This window comes from Carcharhinus amblyrhynchos, chromosome 11, assembly GCF_965287045.1.
Source record: "Carcharhinus amblyrhynchos chromosome 11, sCarAmb.v2.hapA, whole genome shotgun sequence".
NCBI classification, from domain to species: domain Eukaryota; kingdom Metazoa; phylum Chordata; class Chondrichthyes; order Carcharhiniformes; family Carcharhinidae; genus Carcharhinus; species Carcharhinus amblyrhynchos.
Genome location: NC_137334.1, coordinates 5,448,987 through 5,469,366, shown reverse-complemented (window position 1 = coordinate 5,469,366; position 20,380 = coordinate 5,448,987). Strand labels below are relative to the sequence as shown.

At 39.0% G+C, this 20,380-nt stretch overlaps 1 protein-coding gene across 3 annotated transcripts; it reads left to right on the top strand.

The window, feature by feature from the left end:
- Window positions 1–184: 184 nt before the first annotated feature.
- On the top strand, window positions 185–20,245 carry LOC145349870 (BTB/POZ domain-containing protein KCTD18-like). Of its 3 annotated transcripts, none has more exons than XM_080198484.1 (7): window positions 185–231; window positions 900–1,091; window positions 4,312–4,523; window positions 6,621–6,814; window positions 12,327–12,421; window positions 16,081–16,183; window positions 17,523–20,245. In XM_080198484.1, the coding sequence occupies exons 2-7, from the start codon at window positions 923–925 to the stop codon at window positions 18,097–18,099; spliced, it is 1,350 nt and encodes a 449-aa protein (XP_080054610.1). In that variant the 5' UTR covers window positions 185–231; window positions 900–922; the 3' UTR covers window positions 18,100–20,245. The 3 variants fall into 3 exon arrangements, with proteins under 3 accessions (XP_080054610.1, XP_080054608.1, XP_080054607.1); XM_080198482.1 differs by lacking the exon at window positions 185–231 and adding an exon at window positions 247–400; XM_080198481.1 differs by lacking the exon at window positions 185–231 and adding an exon at window positions 247–517.
- The last annotated feature ends 135 nt before the right edge of the window (window positions 20,246–20,380 follow it).

Here is a 20,380-nt window from a genome sequence, read left to right as displayed (position 1 = left end):
AGACGCCAGAGGAATTTCCTCCTCCGGCCACCAGGGAGCAAAGCAGAAGGAGGTCAACCCGCACTCCATTCGCCCTCCCCGGGCCCGGCAGCGAGATGGGCTGTGTTGTACTCCGGCCACCCCGGGGCAAAGCAGCCGGAGGTCTAGGGCAGTCTGTCAGTGAGGTGGAGGCGCTGCGGTTGCTCTTGGCTGTCACCGTCATCATTGTGCGCCTGTGCAGAGGTGGGGAAGGTAAGTGAAGCAGAGTGGAAGGGGAAGAGATGGTGGCTGGCTTTCCAATCTGTGCTACTGAGATGGAGATTAATGGGAGTGAAGTAAAGAGATTGTCTGTGAGGAGTTCCCCCTTTCGGAGTGAATGGAAATAATCTGAAGCGCAATGAAAATACCCGGGATTTGACAGGTCCTGATCAACATGAAGCTAAAAGTGGATCTGTTTTTTTTTAAAAACCGTACTCTTTGCCTAAAAGCAAGTCTGCTTGTTATTAAATCGCATTCATGCCCCATTAGGGTAGGAAAAGTGAGTATGCTAACCTCAAGGCCAAAGCTCCTTAGACCCTACCAATAATTTGCAATAGTTATTGCAACATGCCATCAAAACTCATCTGGGTTTTGTGTTGTCTTAGATTTCTCTATGATTTGGCTGAGTAGCATTTGTTTTGTACATTAATGATACAGTATAAATCCTCTGACGTAAAAAAAAATCCATGGTACTTCACAAATGCGTAATCAAAACAACAGTTAGATATTACTAATTTTAAATCAGTTATTGTTTTTGTAATTTCTGGACATATGTCCTGACTAGTAAGTAGTGCTTAGGGTAGCAATCTTAAATGCTAAGTAGCATTTGAGTTGTCTTTGTAACAACAAACTATTAACTTTTGTTTGCTTTCTGCACTTAGAATTTCAGCGATGAAGTGATTGGATGTTGTGCACCATGGCGTCTTGTGAGAGGGAAGCTATTTCTGAGATTCTCAGATTGAATGTGGGAGGCTGCTTGTATACAGCCAGACGCAATTCCCTCTGTCGTTTTAAAGACTCAATGCTTAGTGCAATGTTTAGTGGACGATTTCCTTTGAAACTAGATGAATCAGGTAATGAAAAGGATGCAAGTTGTCGCTCAAACCAATTTGTGCAGCATGCTTACAGATTTCCAGTCACTGGTTTTCTTTGTTTATAAACAAAACATTGATTTGGGAAAAATAGTGAAGTGTTAATGCCAATTAATCCCAGATTCACAATATGAAAATAGTCATGGCTGATACTAAATAGTGTGTAGGAACGTTTCATTAGTTATACTAATGTAATTAGTTCAGTGAATATGCTAGAATATTGCCCTGTTTTCAGACCAAGTACATGACAAAGACAATTTGACTATGAAAAAGATGTTTACTTTGCTGCTTTTGTGCTAATGCTGAGTTTTGGCCCAGGCCAGTTTTAGCTACAGTTACATGCAGCAGCAACAACAATTTGCATTCATTTAGTAGCTTCAACATAGTAAAATGCTCCAAGGCGCTACACAGGAGTATTCACAAACAAAATTTGACATCAAGCCACATAAAGGTGATAGTTGACCAGATCTATGTTTTAAGGAGAGAGGCAGAAATTTACGGAGGAATTTAGAGTTTAGGGTCTTAATCACTGAAGGCAAGACCACCAAGGAGGAGTGATCAAAATCACAGATGCTCAGGAGACCAGAATTTAGAAAAGTACAGATTTTTCAGAGGACTGTGGGACTGATGGAGATTACAAAGATCGGAATGGGTGAATCATGGAGGGACTTAAACACAGGGATAAGAATTTTCATGTTGACCTCCGAGTTCTATATGGGAACAGAACGGCAGATGTAAAATAAAAGAGGAATCTTGTTTCAAGCATGAGATCCAGAAGTGTTTACCTTGCAGTTGTATATGCTCACTTAGAATTTGGATTGAAATATTTGCAAAATAGTGGCAGTGATTACTTTCTCACAGAAATTGGAGAATTTGCATGTGAAAGTGCATTCGCATGTGAAAATGCTTTAGTTTTGTAAATGTAACTTGAATGTTTTTAACTTGTGTCAAGACAGAATATGTAGGTTGTGTGCTAAAGTTGATCTTGATCTGTTTGGCAACATGTTATTTTAATTTTAATTAAGTATGATTTTAATTGTAGTAATGGATTTACATCTTGTGGCAAGATTGAAATGTAAACGGTAGAGGTAAGAAATGGCATGAATGTGGCCAGAAATTCATTCTGCCTTAAAATGTTTTTGCATATTTCTTAAGAACACCACATAATGAGTGGTAAATTGGCTCAATGGAGGAAATTGGCTCTATGAAGGGAATTTTGGAGCTGGAAGTGGGGTTGGCAATGACAAAGTGATTAAAATTGGGAATTTTGTAAGTGTCAAGAATTGGAAAAATGCACTTATCTGAGGGTTGTTGGACTTTTGAACACAAATAAAGAATTATAGAATCATAGAATAACACCATGGAGGGTCGAGGCCAAGGAGGGATTTGAAAACTAATTTAAAATTGGAGAGTTGCTTGACTGGGATCCAGCGCAGTGCGAGTTTGGACACAGGCTGTAGAAATCTAGATGAGCACAAGTTTATAGAGGGTGGTAGATGTGAGGCTGACCAGTAATGCACTGATATAGTCAAGTTTAGAAGTGCAAAGTCATGGATGAGGGTTTCAGCAGCATGTGTACCGGATCAGGCTGCAGAGTTGGGTGATATTGCAGAGATGAAAGTTGACCGACTCAGTGATAGAGTGATTATGTACTTAAATGTAACACAAGTTTCTGAACAGTGGAGTTCGCTCTTAGACAGTTGCCGTGGTGATGGATATAGTCGGTGCTTAAGAAATGGAGTTTGGAGTGGGCATTAAAAATAGTACTTCGGTCATCCCAGTATTTTCTTGGAGGGAATGTCAGGTGAGCAGTGGGGCAATTTAAGGCCTTTGGAGGAGTCAAAAGACTTGCTGATGTGGCAGAGGTGAGTGAAGTCAGTGTATATATGGAACCTGATGCACTTTGGTTCTGATCAACCTGATGTTACCAAGGAGCAGCATGTATGTGAGAAATAGGAGGTAAAGGCTGTATCCTTGAGGAATTCAAGAGATAATGGTTTGAGAATGGGAAGAGAAATGATTATAGGTGATTTTCTGCCCATGACTAGGGAATGAAACATTAAATCATTTAACTATTGTTCAGATTAATGGATGTTTTTGAGGCAGCTCTTATAGACCCCAAAAGTAAAATTGAACTGTATGAAGTTCTATATTTTTGGTATGCTCCTTCACAAAATGTTACTTCTACATCTGTCACTTTATAGCACTGAGTATTTTTTGCTTCATCACAAATGGAAGCAAATAATAATTTATGTAATGTAAAACTCTGCTTAGAAACAACATGACCGGGAGTGCCATTCTTTTTGTATTGGCTTGTCATGGCTTCTAAGCTGCTTTTTCCCACTGTCCCTTCAGTCTGAGCTACAGACTTCAGATAATTTCAGAATGCATTTAAGAGTCAATGACATTGCTCTCAGTCTGGAGTCACATATAGGCTAACGAGGTAAAGTTGGCTGTTTTCCTTTCCTAAAGGACACTTGTGAACTAGATGGTTTTCTACAACAATTTGATAGTTTCATGATCACCATTATGGAAAAATAGCTTTTTATCTAGATTATGTTTAATTGAATTTGAATTCTGCATCATTAGTCCAAGCCTCATGATTAGTGGTCCAGTTACAGCCATTAGGCTGGAGGTCTCTAGGCACAGTGGGTAGCTTCCAAGTCTGAACCAGAAGCTCCAGGTTCAAGTCCCACCCCAGGACTTGATGGCCAAGGAAGGTACATTCATAACATGGCTAACAGGTTGAGTATCAACTTCCAAAATCTTTCCAACACATGTCAGTGGCTGGCGATAAACATGGGAGAAACTCCTGGTCAGCCATGCTTGATGTGGAATGGTGTCGTTCAAGTTATAAGTCTTGACATGCTTACTGACCTGTCCCAGGTGAAGACTTGCTTGTTGAAAGTCTGCCCTGTGCACCTTGAGGAAGAGAAACAAAGCAACTATTAGGTTACCATGCCTCATTACCTCTTGCTTTAAGAAGCCTTTTTTTCTTTAACTGAGATGGATTACTTTACTTGTGATACTGAATTACTGTGCAACAGCCTACTGAAGAATGGCACAATTTACTTAGCTGAGTCATGAGGTGAATATGAGATTTACGCATTGGAAGATAAACTCTTGAGCTATCAACTGATCTTGAATTTGAGATGTGGCAATGCTGAAGTTTAAGAGTGTAAAATCTATTCTTTTATTATAGGGGCTTGCCTTATTGAACGAGATGGCAAACTCTTCAAATATCTCTTGGATTATCTACATGGGGAGCTTTGCATCCCCGAGGAAGCGAGAACTCGTGTAGCATTACAGGAAGAGGCAGATTACTTTGGTATTCCCTATCCCTACAGTTTGACTGACTATCTGTCAAGTGAGATGGAGAGACATTGCTCCCGATCTAATATTGAAATCAAAAAGGTTTGTAACATTTGTCTCAAAGTTTACTCAGAAATTTGTAATTTGATTTGTAATGCTACTTGAAAAAGATATGGCATTTTTCAAAAAATTAAGCCAAATGAAAATAAATAAGAGAACATTGTTTTGACAATTGATCATGAAAGTTTTTGTTTATGATTTTGATTGATGACAAATTCTTGCTTAATCATCTGCCACTGTGTTATTTTCATTCCTGGAAAACACTGTTGAAGAATGTTCAATTTTATTGAAGCTAGTATGTAACAAGTTAAACTAACAAACTAAACAATACTTCCACTGGCTCAAAATACTCTTAAGTTTTTTATTCTCCTTGGCAACTCTGCAAATTTATCAAGTATTGTCCTTGGCTCAGTTGTAGTGCTTTATTTCTCCAAGTCAAAAAAAATCATGTGGTTAAGACCCCAGACTTGTCTAAATATTGATTTTTTTTGGTGCCATATTGGAGTGTTGTTCTGTTGAAGGTGTTGTCTTTCAGATGAGGCATTAAACTGAAGCCCCATCCTCTAGGATGGACATCAAAAACATTCCATTCCACTATTTGGAGAAAAAAGCGTAGGAATTCACCCCAATATCCTGACCAATATTTATCTCTGGTCATTACCACACTACTCTATGTGAGACCTTGCTAGTTACCGTGTTTCCTACGGTACGGTGATTATTTTTCTGAAACTATTTAGTTCAGTTGGCTGTGGAGTGCTTTGGGATGTCCTGACACTGTGAAAGCACCATGTAAGTACAGATTCTTTCTTTTCTTCCAGTGTACCTGAGCCATGCAGATCAGGTGAATCCAGGTTTGATTCTGGAATTAACTGATCTTAGTTTGCCCTGCAATGAGGACGTTTGATCAGGAAGTGAAAAACTGGCCAGCGTTTAGCTGGATCATTATTGTCCAGAAACCTTGAAGTTACATGTGACATCTGATGGGGTCAAGATTGATTTGTCTCAGTTTTGTCACAAAGTTGAGGCTGCCTGATGAGAAACAGGGGTATTTACTAGTGATCACTTGTAAACTTCACCAATAAAATTATTAAAAGCTGATAGTGGCATCATTTTTAAGATCTCCAATACATTCCTCAGACTTGAGCTGTGACGAAGGGTCATCCAGACTCGAAACGTTAGCTCTGTTCTCTCTTCACATGCTGTCAGACCTGCTGAGATTTTCCAGAATTTTCTGCTTTTGTTTCAGATTCCAGCATTTACAGTATTTTGCTTTTATTCTCAGACTTCAGTTTTTAGTTGGAACAGTGGATTATTGGGTTAGAGTTTCTGCTTGGTTATGCAAGTTTTGCACACGACTCCCAGTGCAAGTGGCTGAACCAGTGCAGAATTGTAAGCATTACTGGGCTATATCCAAAGTCACTTATTAATTATTTTATTTATTAGTCACAAGTAGGCTTTCGTTAACACTGCAATAAAGTTCTTGAGAAAATCTCCATTTGTGTTCTTGTAACCTTTTATGTTGGTTGAAGATTCAATTTGATCAAAAAGATCCCAAATCTTAAATGGAACAAGGGATAGGAAAAATAAATTAACAATAATGATGGTTGCAATGCTTTGTTGCACTGGTTCATGGAAAAATTAATATTTATGAATATGCAAATGAATTTTAGCAGAAATTTGGAACGGTAACCTCACTAATTCAACATCAAGCACAATTTGGGTGCAATTACTTGATTTAGCCCAGAACAGGAACGCAACACAACTGTTTACAAAACTTCCAACTATACCCGTCTGCTTGTGTTATTGGAAATTAACATTAAAGCAGGATACATAGAAATACTGCTACTGTATCCCATATTTTGCAATGTTATTATTAAATTTGGAGTTTATGATCTTAACAGTATGTTGCTTTCAGAAGCTACTGTCAGCTGGTGTATTACATATGTATTTGTTTGACAATACAGCAAAAATTAATTGGGGCTAAGAAAATTGCCAAGTTTGGCCTAATTTAAGAACTGTTTTTACTTATGCATCTCCCCAATACTGCTCCAAATGAAGATAGGTATAATTAAAGTAGCTATGTCAATCATTTCAAGTAATCAATGGTTTCATTGTTATTGATCCACTTGTTAAATATAGGCATTGACAGACATATGTGATTCCTATGGGTTAATCTGCACAAACCCCACGGTGTGGATCTTGCACTATCTCAATACTTGTGGTGCCAGTTGTGAGAGCAAGATCCTAGGAGTATTTGCATCAAAGACTGAGGGGATCAGAGCCATTGAGAAACAATTGGGAGGCAGGATGAAAAGTCGAAGCATCTATAAGAGGTAAAAGTGGTTGATCTGGCAATTATTTACTGTGTATGATGTAAATTTTTCCATTTTGTGGTGCACGACTTGTTTGACCTGTGATCTGTTTATTTTGCACGAAAGAATATTGGGGTTGGTAAATATATTGATCAAAAGATACCAGAGGAATCCTGCCTCCTGAATTCCCTGCCAAAGAACCTTTAGGGATTTACTGCCAGTTTGTATCTAGGAATTACCAGATATTTAAATTTGGCTCACCGAGCTGTTATGTCAATTGATTGAGAATATAATGAGCTCAGTCATCCAGTGAAGAATTCTTATATTAGCAACTGTGTACCTTCATTGGTTAAGCTGAGCTATCAAAGTATTTCTTTTATAACTGAGTATGTTACAATTCTTAGAGGATGTAGATTTGAAAGATGCTGACTTAGGAAGCTTAACAAGTTGCAGCAGTACATCTTGTAGCTGGTACACATTGCCGCTGCTGTGTGTCAGTGGTGGCAGGAGTGGATGTTCAAGGTTCTGGATGGAGTGCAAACTTAATGGGTTGTTTTGTTCTGGATAGTTTTGAGCTTCTTCAATGTTGTCGGTGCTCCACTCATCTAGGTAAGTGGAGAGTATTCCATCCTGACTTGTGCCATATGGATGCTGGGCAGGCTTTGTGGAGCCAGGAGTTAAATAACTTGTCTCAGTTTTCCTAGCCTCTGATCTGCTCTTGTAGTCACAGTATTTCTATGGCTGGTCCAGTTAAGTTTCTGGTCAATGGTAAACACCTCAATGTTGATGAGGGGTGGGGTTCAGTGATGTTGATGCCACTGATCTTGAGGAGAGAGAGTTTTATCTCTCTTGTTGGAGACTTACTGGTACTTGTATGATGCAAATAGTACTTTCCACTTCTCAGCCCAAGCCAGAATGTTGTCCAGGTTTTGCTGCAAATCGTGTCATGATGATGTAACATGTGCATGAGTACTATTAATTTGTCATTTAGCTGGCCGAACATATTCTGAACTGGTTAAAAAGGACTTTTTAAAGACAAGAAAATACACTGAATAAAGGTGGCTGGCACAAGGCACCTGACATCTGATATTGCAAGTATTCTAATTTCTGGAGAGTTCTACTGTGAATTAAAATTCAGACATCCTTCTTGGAATTTTACACCTGAGGATCTTAAGAACCACTTTGAAGGAATTTACTGAAATCTATTGGTGATAGCCCTTGCAATTCTGGAAGACTATCTCTTCTGTGGAGACACAAAGTCTGATGGAACAGTGGTTCTATAGAGATCTGTGTTCCTATCTCTGAAACCCACCAAAAGGAATCTCAGGTGCAAACTTCAACAACTTCTGGAAGAGACAAATTATGATACTTCTTAAAAAAAAAACTGCCTCCAGCAATTGCATTTACATGGGCTTCAGTTCACCTCCTGCAATCTAAAGGAACTTGGAAAAGTTTCTCCACACTGACCAGCCAGAGACTCGTAAACAGTGAACTCTCAAGTTTGTTTTGATCTTTTCGCACTGAGTTTTAATGTGGCTAAGAAAGTAACTATTTATAGTGTAACTTACACTTACACACACACACACACACACACACACACACACACACACACGGTGTGTGTGTGTGTCACAAAAGTTCAAGAAGTATGGATTTACTTTTTAAAATCTGCTCTCTTTATCAGAGTGGCTTTTTAACTCAGTAATAGCTATCCCCTTTGTTATAATGTTCAAAAACAGCCTGTCTGACTCATTTCCTTATCAGTACATAAATGGCCAAGCACAGATCTTGAGAAAATATTTTCATCATTCTAAATCCTTCAAGAAAACCGTGTTACAGTCAGACTTAGAGTGGTTTGATCAGAGTCATATACCCCTTCTCATGTGGTGTTAATAATGGACACGGACAGCTTTAGGAGTTGTGAATAGTGCTGAATACTGTGTAATTGTCAGCAGGCACCCCCATTTCTGACTTTACGGAGGGATACTCATTGATGAAGCAGCTGACAGTGGTTGGGCTTGGGATATTGTTTTGCGGAACCACTGCAGTGGTGTCCTGGTGCTGAAATGATTGATCTTCGATAACTGCAATTTTTGAAGCCTCTTCAGCCAGAGGAGAGTGCCCATTGACTTCTGTTTTGCTAGAGCTTCTTGATGCTAAAGTTGGTCAAATGCTGCATTGAGTCAAGAGTGATTGCCCTTAACATCAATGTGAGGTCAGCTCTTTTGTTCATCTTTGGACCAAGATTCTTGTGAGGTCATGGAGCTAAATATCCCTGGCAGAACCTAAAAAACCAAACTGTGCGTCAGTGAACAAGTTATTGCTATGTAATCCCCTCCATCATGTTGCTGTGATCTAGAATAGACTAATGGTGTGCTAATTGGCCAGTTTGAATTTGCCCGCTTTTTATGGATAGAGCAACTTGTGCAATTTTCCACATTGCTCGATGCCAGTATTGTAACTACTGGAACAACTTGCCTAGGGGCAGAGCTAGTTGATAGCACAAGTCTTCAGTGCTTTTGCTGGAATGTTGTTAAAGCCCATAGTCTTTACAGTATCCAATGCTCGCAGTAATTTCTTGATATCGAGTGGGGTGAATTGAATTGACTGAAGACTGACATCTATGATGCTGGAGACCTCGGAAAGGGGTCACAATCAACCATTCACTTAGCATCTCTGGCTGAAGGTGATTGCAAGTGCTTCAACATTATCTTTTATGTGAGTATGTTGGGCTCCATCATCATGGAGGATAAGGATATTTGTGGAGCCTCCTTCTGTTAGTAGTTTTATTGTTCCCCACTGTTCATCACTGGATGTGGCAGGAATGCAGAGCTTATATCCAATCTGTTGTGGAATTGCTTACCTCTATCTTTCACATCCTGCTTCCACTGTTTGGCAGGAAAGTAGACCTATATTATAGTTTCACCATGCTGACGCTTTGCTTGGTGCTGTTCCACACATGCTTTCCTGCAGTCTTCATTGAACAAGGCTTGGTCTCCAAGTTTAATGCTAAATTAAAGTGAGGGATGTGCTGGGCCATGAGGTTACAGATTATGGTTGATTTCTATTCTGCTACTGGTCACCCACAGCTCTTTGTGGATGCCATGTTTTGAGTTACTGGATCCATTCTAAATCTATCCCATTAAGATATTGGTAGTATTGCACAAAATAATGCAGTGTATCTTCAATGGGAAGGTGGGACAATGTCTTCTCCCCAGGACTGAGAGGTGGTCACTTCTACAATTGCTATCATTGATAGTTGCATCTGTGGCAGGTTAATTGGTGAGGACTAGGACTAGTAAGACCTGATTGAGTAGGTTTTTCCTCTTGCTGATTCTCTCATCAGGTGCCACAGTCAGATCTGATATTCCAATTAACATTTCTTTATTTATACTTTACGACACACTCATCAATATTTAAGAATTCTATATTATAGAATGCAAATGTTCAGTAAATGATGGTGCAGATCATGTGGTCCCTGCATAGTTGAAGAGTAGACATACCCTCATGATAAGCTATGGAACCCTTTGGTTATCCAAATGCAGTGACTCTGGGAATTGCCAGGGAAGTTTGAACTTCTGATGGACAATTATCCTGCTCCCCATGCCCCTTTGAAAAACTTTCTAACTCTGAATTCGATTTGGAGATGTTGGAAACTTCCAGCTTACTTATCTGGATAGTTACCAAGGAAATATTAGACAGAAAAATCCTAGCCTAACTCCTTTTCCAACTGAGCCTCTTGACCCCCGACTCATCCGCTGCACCCCAATTCACTGATCCAACCCCATGCTGACTCCCCTCACAGATCCCGAATCTTTACTGACCCATCTTGATCTGACCTCACTATTCGATTCCCACCCCCCAACCCCGACCCAACCTGACAACTTCGCCCAGCTACCTACCTGCCACCTTTATGCACTTACTATCTTACCCAATTGCCTGCCCTGCTCAAATGCCACCCTGCCAGCATGTCCAGTTGCCAACCAAGCTCCACCTTCACTGGCCACCCTACCCCCTTACACATCTACATATTCATCCATTCGCTCCTTTGTTCTGTCTGCATTTTCACACTGATAAGCTGTTGCAACTTAGTGAATACTTAGCAGAATTTTACGAGTAGTTTGATAAAAGGATTTGTGGCTTGTCTTCTCTTGATGATCCAGTGTCCTGAGGAAACAGTTGGATTTCAGGTACACTCTGCATTTCTGGAGAAGCCAGAATCAGAAGTCCTGCCCATAAATTGTGGAGCTCTGACTTAGCAGAGAAATTTAAGGAGCAGAGTGGCATTCCAAAGGTGATGACCTCTCGCAGCGCTGCACTCTCTTTTTCCTACCCCTTGTCCATACAGTGTTTTCTTTCATACTCCTTGCCCACAATGTCGTCTCTCTTTCCTATCCTTTGCCTGCATCACACTCTCACTGCCCATCTCCAACGCCATGCTTGCGCCATGGTCTCTCCAACCCTTTGCCTGCACCGCACCCACTTTCCTATCCCTTGTCCACACTCTTCTCCCATTTCTTGCACACACACTCCCTCTCCCTCTTACTCCTCACACATACTATTTCTTTCCTAACTCTTGTGCTCACACTGTGTTCCCTACTCTTTGCAATGCTCTTTTCTACTCCTTACATGACCTCTACCTCAATGCGTTCTCTTCCCTTCTGTGACCTGATTCCCTTTCCCTTCCTTTCTCTGTCCTTTCCTTCTCATGTGCCCCAATTAAAGATCATTATGATTCGATAAGATCACCCTTCTCGGTGTAAACAAGCCCTGTTACCTACAATGTTTCCTCATCCTACTACTGCCCAAATCCATTTATGTATTTAGTTGCCTTTCATTTTCCCTTCAAAGCCATAGCGTTACTATCTCTCAGCGAAAAGGATACAAAAATGGTTAAGTCTTGAGAGGGTTCATTTTTGAATATTCATACATAATCCTTTGAAATCTGCTGAAATTCTTCTGAAGGTAGATAGCTCTGAATTGGTGAATCCAAAGTTATAGTCCTGTTGTTTAAAAAACTTCAACATTTAAAAAAAAATTATCCTTTACACAGACAATGCAAGGAATGCTATAAATGAATATAACTTATTATGAGCCTGTATTTTATTCATCCACTTTGAGTCCTTTTCATGTTTTAATTTTGATGGATCTTCAGAATTCAGCACAAAAGCACAACAATAAATATTTGCATGAGCAATACACCCAATATTCCTTCTATTTATGTCCTGCACCACTTGTTATACTTAATTTCCTCCCCAGACTTATCTAACTGTCCCAGACATTCTAGCCTTAGTTTGTGAGAGAAATCATTGTTCTTTTTAAAACTACACTTTCATCCATCTCAACATCTGACTTCTTGATAACTTATCAATCTGTATATTTGTATGGTAATAAATAGATACAAGAGGAAAAATATAAACTATAATCTGCAAAAATAGTTATAACTTTTGTTGTAGCCATTGCGTTACGTATTGAATGTCTAATTGTATTTCCTGCATTAATGTTGCTTCATATTTGTTTCTTTTCATCTTTGCAGGGAAGCTGGGAACAATCTACAATATATATGGAGCTATTACTCGGCTGGTGAGCTGAAAAAAATGATGGATGCTTTTGACTCTTGGGAGGGAAGAGGTACTTGCGCTTCATGTCAACATAAAAACATTTAAGACTTTGGAGGTGAGCTGTAAAGCTCAGATATATGTTGGGCCATGTTTTCAGTAATCACAAATATCTCCAGTCAGTGCATCAGGAGAAGATATATTTCTTTTAATCACTTCTACTATATTGGATACCTATCTACTGCAGTACTGTCACTGGACTTGGGTAAAGAGCCAACTTTCACTTAGAGCCCAAAAGGAAGAACTCAGCCGTCAGCTACTAGACAAGTTCCAGTGCACCTTGTGACAGTGAGAGCTTTCTGATCAACTATCGACGGTTCATAAGCATGTCACAAGTGGTGGTTCATGTGGATCTATTGTTTCAGTCAATTTTCTGATCTTTATTTTAGCTCAACACTTTTCACACTGTCGTCTATTCAGGGCATGATTTTAAATGTTAAAAGCACATCTTTTGTTGAAGATCCAGTTCCAATCTATTCTGTTGAAGAATTGAATGGAAAAGTTGTAAATATACTGTCAAGAAAACAGTGGTAGAGTGCAGAGTACGTTCACCATTGTTGCTTTGAGTTAATTAGAAAGATAAGTATAACCCATTCATCCTTCTAAGACTCTCTGTCCCAGAGACCTAGCTTGCACAAACTGCTGTTTAGTGGATTTCACAAATTCAATTAAGGTTCTAAATAGAGTTACATCAACTGTCTTCTCCTCCTCTCCCATGCAAATCAAGCAACAATGCAGCAAATTTATCTGACCTTGTATCTATTGCATCCCATTGTGTTTTCCATCGGCTTTTATTCCTCAGAATATTCAATCGCATCTTTCTGAATTTCCATCTCTTCCTGAAGTCTTACTGCATTTATTCTGTTTTTAAATGTCTGAATTGATGGAGCATCTGGTGATGTAACTGGGAGCCTATTTTGTGCAAAATAACTGCATTGTTCTACATCAAAATTCACACCCTCTCTAAACCGTAAGAAGTAAATAATTTGTGTGGAAGTACCTGGTTCGATCAAAAGCACATTATAAAGTAAGATCCTGATCATGTTGAATCCCGGAGGAGCCACCTACAAACTTGCGTTAAGTGGAGCCTCATGATAGCTGGCCCATCCCTGCATGAATGCATATGTAATCTGATATGTTTACAAATGCTGTCCGTGTTGAAAACAACAGTTTCATATGCTAAACTAAAATACAGTAAAGCAGTAAGTGAGTGATAAAATCTTTATTCAACTTGTTCCAACCTTACAATGGCCTGACCTTATAAAAGGCCAGAGCTTTGCTTTGAAAAATGTTGGGAGTGCAGATTGGAAAATCCCTGTAACCTTTCTCAGCTTAGTGTGTGGTGTCTTTAGATGTGCATCATACAGTTCACCACGTCATCAATGCAGTCAGACATGGTTATGATATTTTTATGCTGCAGTGCAAAATCCTGTAGCACCTTTGCCTTTGTGTTGATCGAGCCAAAGGTGAATGGGGTGGTGGGGTGGCGGGGTGGTGGTGGGGGGGGGGGGGGTCATTGGCTCTTCATGGAATTGGCCGCTTTGGGCTTCTAGAAGAAGGTCGAAGAATATACAGCATTGACAAGGTATCATTTGTCAGTTCCATCATGCAGTGTACCACACTGTCTACTTCTGCTAAAGTTTCCATAATTATTTTGCGTGACTTTCCATACCAGCCTCCTGCAGATGAGCAAAACAGCCTCATTATCAAGTTGGTAGGCTTGATAATGCTCCTCGTTTTCAGTGCTTTGTGCTGCCATAACCTGTTTACACCCAGCATGGTGAAATTAGTCCCCTTCTTCATTATGAACATGGCCTTTAGAACAGTTGGATTGTACTCCTTATCGATGGTGTCAATAACCTGAGAGATCAGCTGGCATCAGATGTGGGTTTCTCAGTACTGAATCACCCCCATATCCATTGGCTGGAGCTTGGCTATGGTGTTGGGAGATAAGAACATCAGCTTGAGGCCACTGAGGTCGGAGAGCATAGGGTAATGATCTTCCTTTTGTCCATTTTGCTAATCAATGCCTCAGAATGCCGAAGGTCATCCAGCTGGTTTTTATTAGCCTTGGACTCTGTGGGCAATGTCTTGACATTTGCAAAGCAACAAGGCTTTTTGGACTTTCCTATCTCAAGAAGCAGTAGCATTTTGCTGCCATCCATGTTGGCGCAGATGATAACAGCGACATATTTCTTGCTCCATGTTCTACCATTACATATTATCATCAAAGAGTGATCTGGAAAAAGATGGCAAAACAGTCTCGTTTCATTGTGTTAAAAATATTGCAGTGTACATACTTGTTTAAGACATGGGTCAAACCATTTTGGAGCCAATCATCTCATTGCTGCTGTAACTGCTTCACCTTCAATGCTTACCACACAAAAGACAATGCCTTGCCTTGTCTTAGTGTGCTCCAGCCATCCACTGCAACAGGTGAATGCCAATCGCCCGGCCTGTTTGCCAAAATGCCTCCCCTTTCCTAAAGATTGGACTGGGGATGGGAATGTTCTCTGCTTCGATTGATTTGCACCATATTAGCAGAGCTTCATCACATCAGAATAGGCAGCCGTTCTCATCCTCTTCATTGCTGGAGAGGAATCTCCCGCTCTTTTGCACTTTCCACTTTGCGCCATGATTTTCCACTTGCTGTATCAACTTCATCTTTGGGTCGACAACACTTTTAACTTTCTCTGTTTAGCCATATTCGTAGGTATTATCCATCCTTGGATAGAGAGATCTTGATGTCAAATTCTTCTGTGATCTAACTCTGCTCTGATTGGTCAGCTTAGTCATAAGACAAGCTTAGACAGGTTTGCAAATCCGATATTACCGATGCAGAGCTTTGGCTCAATGTGGCATCATTCTTTGAGATTTGCTTTTCTGCTGGCAGGAATGGTTGACGACTTCAACATAACTAGAATTTCATGTTATTCACCATGTTATCACTGTAATACGGTTTTCTTAGAGTTTACTGTTTTCAGTGAAAAAAAACAAGTTGTAAGCAGTGAATGATTGATTCCAGCTGTTAACAAAGAATTCACTTTTCTCATTGTGACACACTGTGACTGGTTTGAGTTGAGACATAAGTGTACTTCAGCTGATAGGAAGAGTCATCCTGTTTTAAACGAGAGGGGTATGGTGCATTATTGATTGTTTGCCAAATACAAGATTCGATCACATAAGTAGATAACAAACTAGCTCTCATCAGAGTGCAGCTGTGCTATTGTATTTCTCTCAATTTCAGACTTCCATATTCTTTAAAAAGAAAGACTTTTCTGTAGATGGCTTTGTGATTCAAAATTCAAACAAAGGATGATTTTTAGAAATGGACTGAACTATTTATCCTCAACACTTGAGCATGAATCAAAGTGGGACAGATATGTGTATAACAGTACATAAGATTACGTATCTTAATAACTTTTCAAACTTTACAAAGATAGTGGAATTAAAATCAGATGAACAGTCTGCAAAGTGATATAATTTGCTCAAATATTGATATTTCTATTTAATTCTTACAGTTTTGAACCCCACATTAACAGAATACTCAGTGAAAGTAATTTTCTTTTTATTCTTGCATTTGAACATAATCAATTTGTCTTGGTGATAGGTTCTTAACTTGCATCAATATCACCTGTAGCAAGCAAATTCAATGTCTTACTTTACCTGCAGGTGTCAGTTATTGGAGAGTGCCTCAGGAATTGATAGAATGTTGGACTCTGGAAGGCCGACCTCTGCAGGGCAGCCAAGAAAAGTTGGCACCAATTCAGAAGCGGTAGGTACTTCACTTCATTGTGTGTTGTGGCTTTTTAAAATTTCTCTGTGTCTTATTTTATACATAATAGAACATAGTTTACAAACCGGGATCCGAGTCTAGAACAACCAATTAATAAAACTGCTTTTCTACATATGTCTGTTTTAAGGATGTAGTTAGATTCTTAATTGGCCAGTTCTGAATTGACCCTCTAGAACGATTTAGTTCAAATGAGACTGACTGTAAGACAAAACAGGACTCTGACATAAGAAAATCATATTTAAGTTCATTTAAAGGATAAAAGTAACATTTGTGACTGACTTTTACACCATCAGTTTGGGCGATCATCCCAAGTAGAAGTGTAAGTGTTCCTCAGGTTCCCTCACAGACAGTGATTTCTCACAAATCCTACCCTGCAGAGCACTCTGTACCACCACGACTATAGACCAAGATGGTCTCAAAACCTACTTTTAACCCTTGAATTAGCATCACCTCATCTCAAGTCAATCCTGTTGTTGTTATCCATTTGGACATTGTTATTACTGGGTTAATTTTACTGGATTTAGCCATTTACGCTCATTGTTCCATGAAGGAGAACAATGGGACAGTTCATGGTCTTTTATCTGAGTTTGGACAAGTCTCCATTCATTCTCTTGCACCTGCCCTAAATAGTCAGAGACAATAGTTGAGTACTCTCTGTTCCCACAGACGACAACAGAATGTTTAGAAATACTGATTTGCAGCAAATTAATACTTTAAACTTCAAACAGTACATTATCTAGCCTACATGATTAATTACTTGTGCTTCAGTTAAAAATTGGGGCCTTACTTATTCTATCATCTGCTAACTATACAGTAATTCTTGATTAGTACTATTTAATGGGTTTGTAGGTTGTATAGTTTTATGGATTACAAAATGGCTTCTTTGGCCCAATGTTAGTATAAAATGGCATCTTGACCTTGTTGGCTTACAACAATGAATATAATGTGAAAACTTCATATAAATGATCAAACTAAACTAAAATCTACTGTTCTATTGGAACAGTTGCTATGGATAGCTGATGTTGTCTTTCAAAAATTAGTATGGACTATCTTGGGATGCCCTTCTTGAGTATCGCAGAAGTCATAGTCCCTTTACTGATATTCTCCTTTGTCCCATTTCATAAATGGTCTAAATGAGGAATATTCTATTTTGTAAAATTCACATCAAACTCTCAGTTTACAATTTGTACCAAATTAGATTGCCAAATGACCAATTAAAGAATAACTTAAAGAACATCAATACTTAAAAGATTAACTTTGTTTTTTATAGATTCAGTCAGAGTTGCTCCTTCAAATCTATGTTTTATTTATCTTCTAGACACATTGATGTCAATGAGGCAGAAATGGAGACTCCCAAAAAAAACCTGAAACCCGTAGAGTTCTCTGGCCCATCCACCAGCACCCGCATTAAAGTAAAGAATTCTGGATTGGTCAAACTGTCAACACCAGGTGATGCTTCAAAAACAGTGTCGAACACCTTGGTTCATCTGAAAGCCACAACCATAAAGAGATTAAGCACTGGGGTGTTTGTAAACCACAGGACAACATCTTCCAGTGCCACAGGGTCTGCTTCTGGATCAGGTACCCAAACATCTCAACCTGTTAGATCCCAGAATGCTGGAAGCATCACAGAGTCTTGTTGCACTGCAGCAGTCAAACTGCCGGAAAAGAAGGTAATAGTGAATCGAGTGATCAAATTGAAAAGGAAACCACCTACTGCAGCAGCTGTAACACCAGCAGATCCTGCCAAGAGTGAAAGAGACATGCATACGATCACTTCAGATGTACAACCTAGTACTTCAGAAAACCAACATGCCTCCAGTACTGAGAATATAAAGGCAGACTATCTAGAGGACTTGTGTGGGAATAATAGAAAACAGGATGAGAATGGTTAAATTGTCAGTAGTTTGGAGAGGAGGGATGGGACTTTTGAAGTGGTTTGGTAGGACTGAGCATTTGAATCCTGTTGTTACATAACCTAATTTCTCAAGGATTACAAGAGTTGTATAGGTAGAAATGGAAAATTTGTTCTTTCACTGATAGTTCAATGGGCTTTTTCAGTGCAGAACATCGACCAAGGTCTCAGTTTTGGTCTCTAGTTTGTGCTTAATTGACTTCCTGTTTAGGTGGTGATAGCAGTGCTACATCTGTATTGAACAACTCTGGAGTAAGGAAGTCTCTTGCACCTGATCATTATCCATCAATGTATGTGTGTTTGTGTATGTGTACACCGAGATTGGGCTTGGTTATGATTCCTTTACCTCTCACATTTATATTCAAGTTGTCTGCTAATTTTCACTATCAGGTTATGAAATAATGGCCACTTAAGCAAGATACCATAGAATGACCACAGTCTCTGGAGTAAATAGCTTCAGAAGAATGAGGAGGGAAGAAATTTTTTTTCCCTGATACCTATTAATTGTATTTTGGAATTTAAATACAAACATGGTGGTGTACTTTAATATGTATTGGACATCACATCTACCAAAATAATCAACTTTTTACTTGTGTACTGCCTCCTGAGCAGCAATTGAGTATATTTTAAAGTTGACAACATTGAAACATTTAACAAGATGACACTAGATAAACGGTTTCTGTTCCTGAACATTTGTAGTGAAAAATTTAGCTAGAGGCCTTGGGGAGGCTGAGAAACCAACTGCCTTAGCTGACGGCAATTGTGGAACATGCAGCTGAAATGGACAACATTCATGAACTTTGCTGTAATGTGACAGTGTTGTTGATCCAAGCAATCGAGACACCGGCAATGATCATCAAATAGTAATAATGGACGATACATTAATTTACTGGAGAAGAGAGGAAAATGCCACCTGACAAACTATAATTTCACATGCCCCTCTCCTCTTCAGTTCCTGGTCTGGTGGAAGCATTTTGCCAGAATTTATACCAAGTTTTTAATGAAGTTTTTGTGTGTGCGTGTGTGTGTGGGAGAAAGGAGGCCAATGCATTAGACAAACAATATATAGAGCATGACGTTTTAAATTTAATTGGTCGATTTTAAGGGATAAACAAATATAATTTCCCTTTAATTTTATTTGCCACACTCCCATTTTCATTGCTAATCTTGGTTATGTAAACTAATGTGGCACAGGATGTGAATAGAGTCTTTCAAGCTCGGGTTTTAGTTGGACGTTACAGTTCAAGCATGGGCTTGCTTGGCTGTAATCTTAACATAGGTGGTCTGTCTGTTTTTGCATTTAGATAAAGATATTCTGGAATGGACCTTTCTATTGTTATGATGCTAAAAATACAACAAGATTATATAGAATAAAACAAATTTTGGGCATTATTTTCAGATGTGGAAAGAATATTTGTATATTAACTGTCAAACTGAGAGCAGAAACAGCAATTTTCAACATTTCTTTTTGTATCTGGTTTGTTAGGTTTTCATGCTGCTGCTCAGGTCAGGTGTAAGTTTAAGTGATGCTGCATGTGTGGTGATGTGATTGATAGCCTGCAAAGGAATCCATTAGTTCCAGTATTTATTGATGCCTATTCAGGTTTCAACCATAAATCATTTTTCTATTCAAGTTTGATTTTATTGATTAAAATGCATAAATCTCATGTAATGTAGTGATAGTAGTCAGTGATAACATAGACTGGGAAACATTCTGTTTTGGATCAAGGCCCTCTGTTTAGGGACTACACCTGAACTAGGAAGTTGTATGATTAGGACAAATGTTTTATTATTGCTCAGAATCTGAAATTTGAGTTTGGTACAAAATCTCTCAACTTGGGTGAAAAGTCAAATTAAAGGAGCTTTGTAGAAATTCATGGGGTGTTGCACTGTGACAAATCACTAGCCCTATTTATAATGGCAGTGAGTGAGAAGTTATTCAATACACTGGAGTTTGAGTCAGACGCAGGTTTATTTGGAGCAAGCTTTACATTTGATGACAAATGTCTAGGTTTTTAATGTAAAACTTTTATTGGTTCCAGTTTTATATTTAAAATTTATATGACCCATGCCTGAAAAGTCAACTGTTTGTTTTACTTGGAAAATAAAACATGATTTTGCTTGCGTTTATAGTTCTATGATTTTCCTATTACTCGGTTTGCATGATCCCTATGCCAATTATCAGTGTTGCAGTATAGCTAAAAAAAAATCCATGCTTAAGGAAATACACTTAATGTTGTATGTTACACTTGTGATGCTCG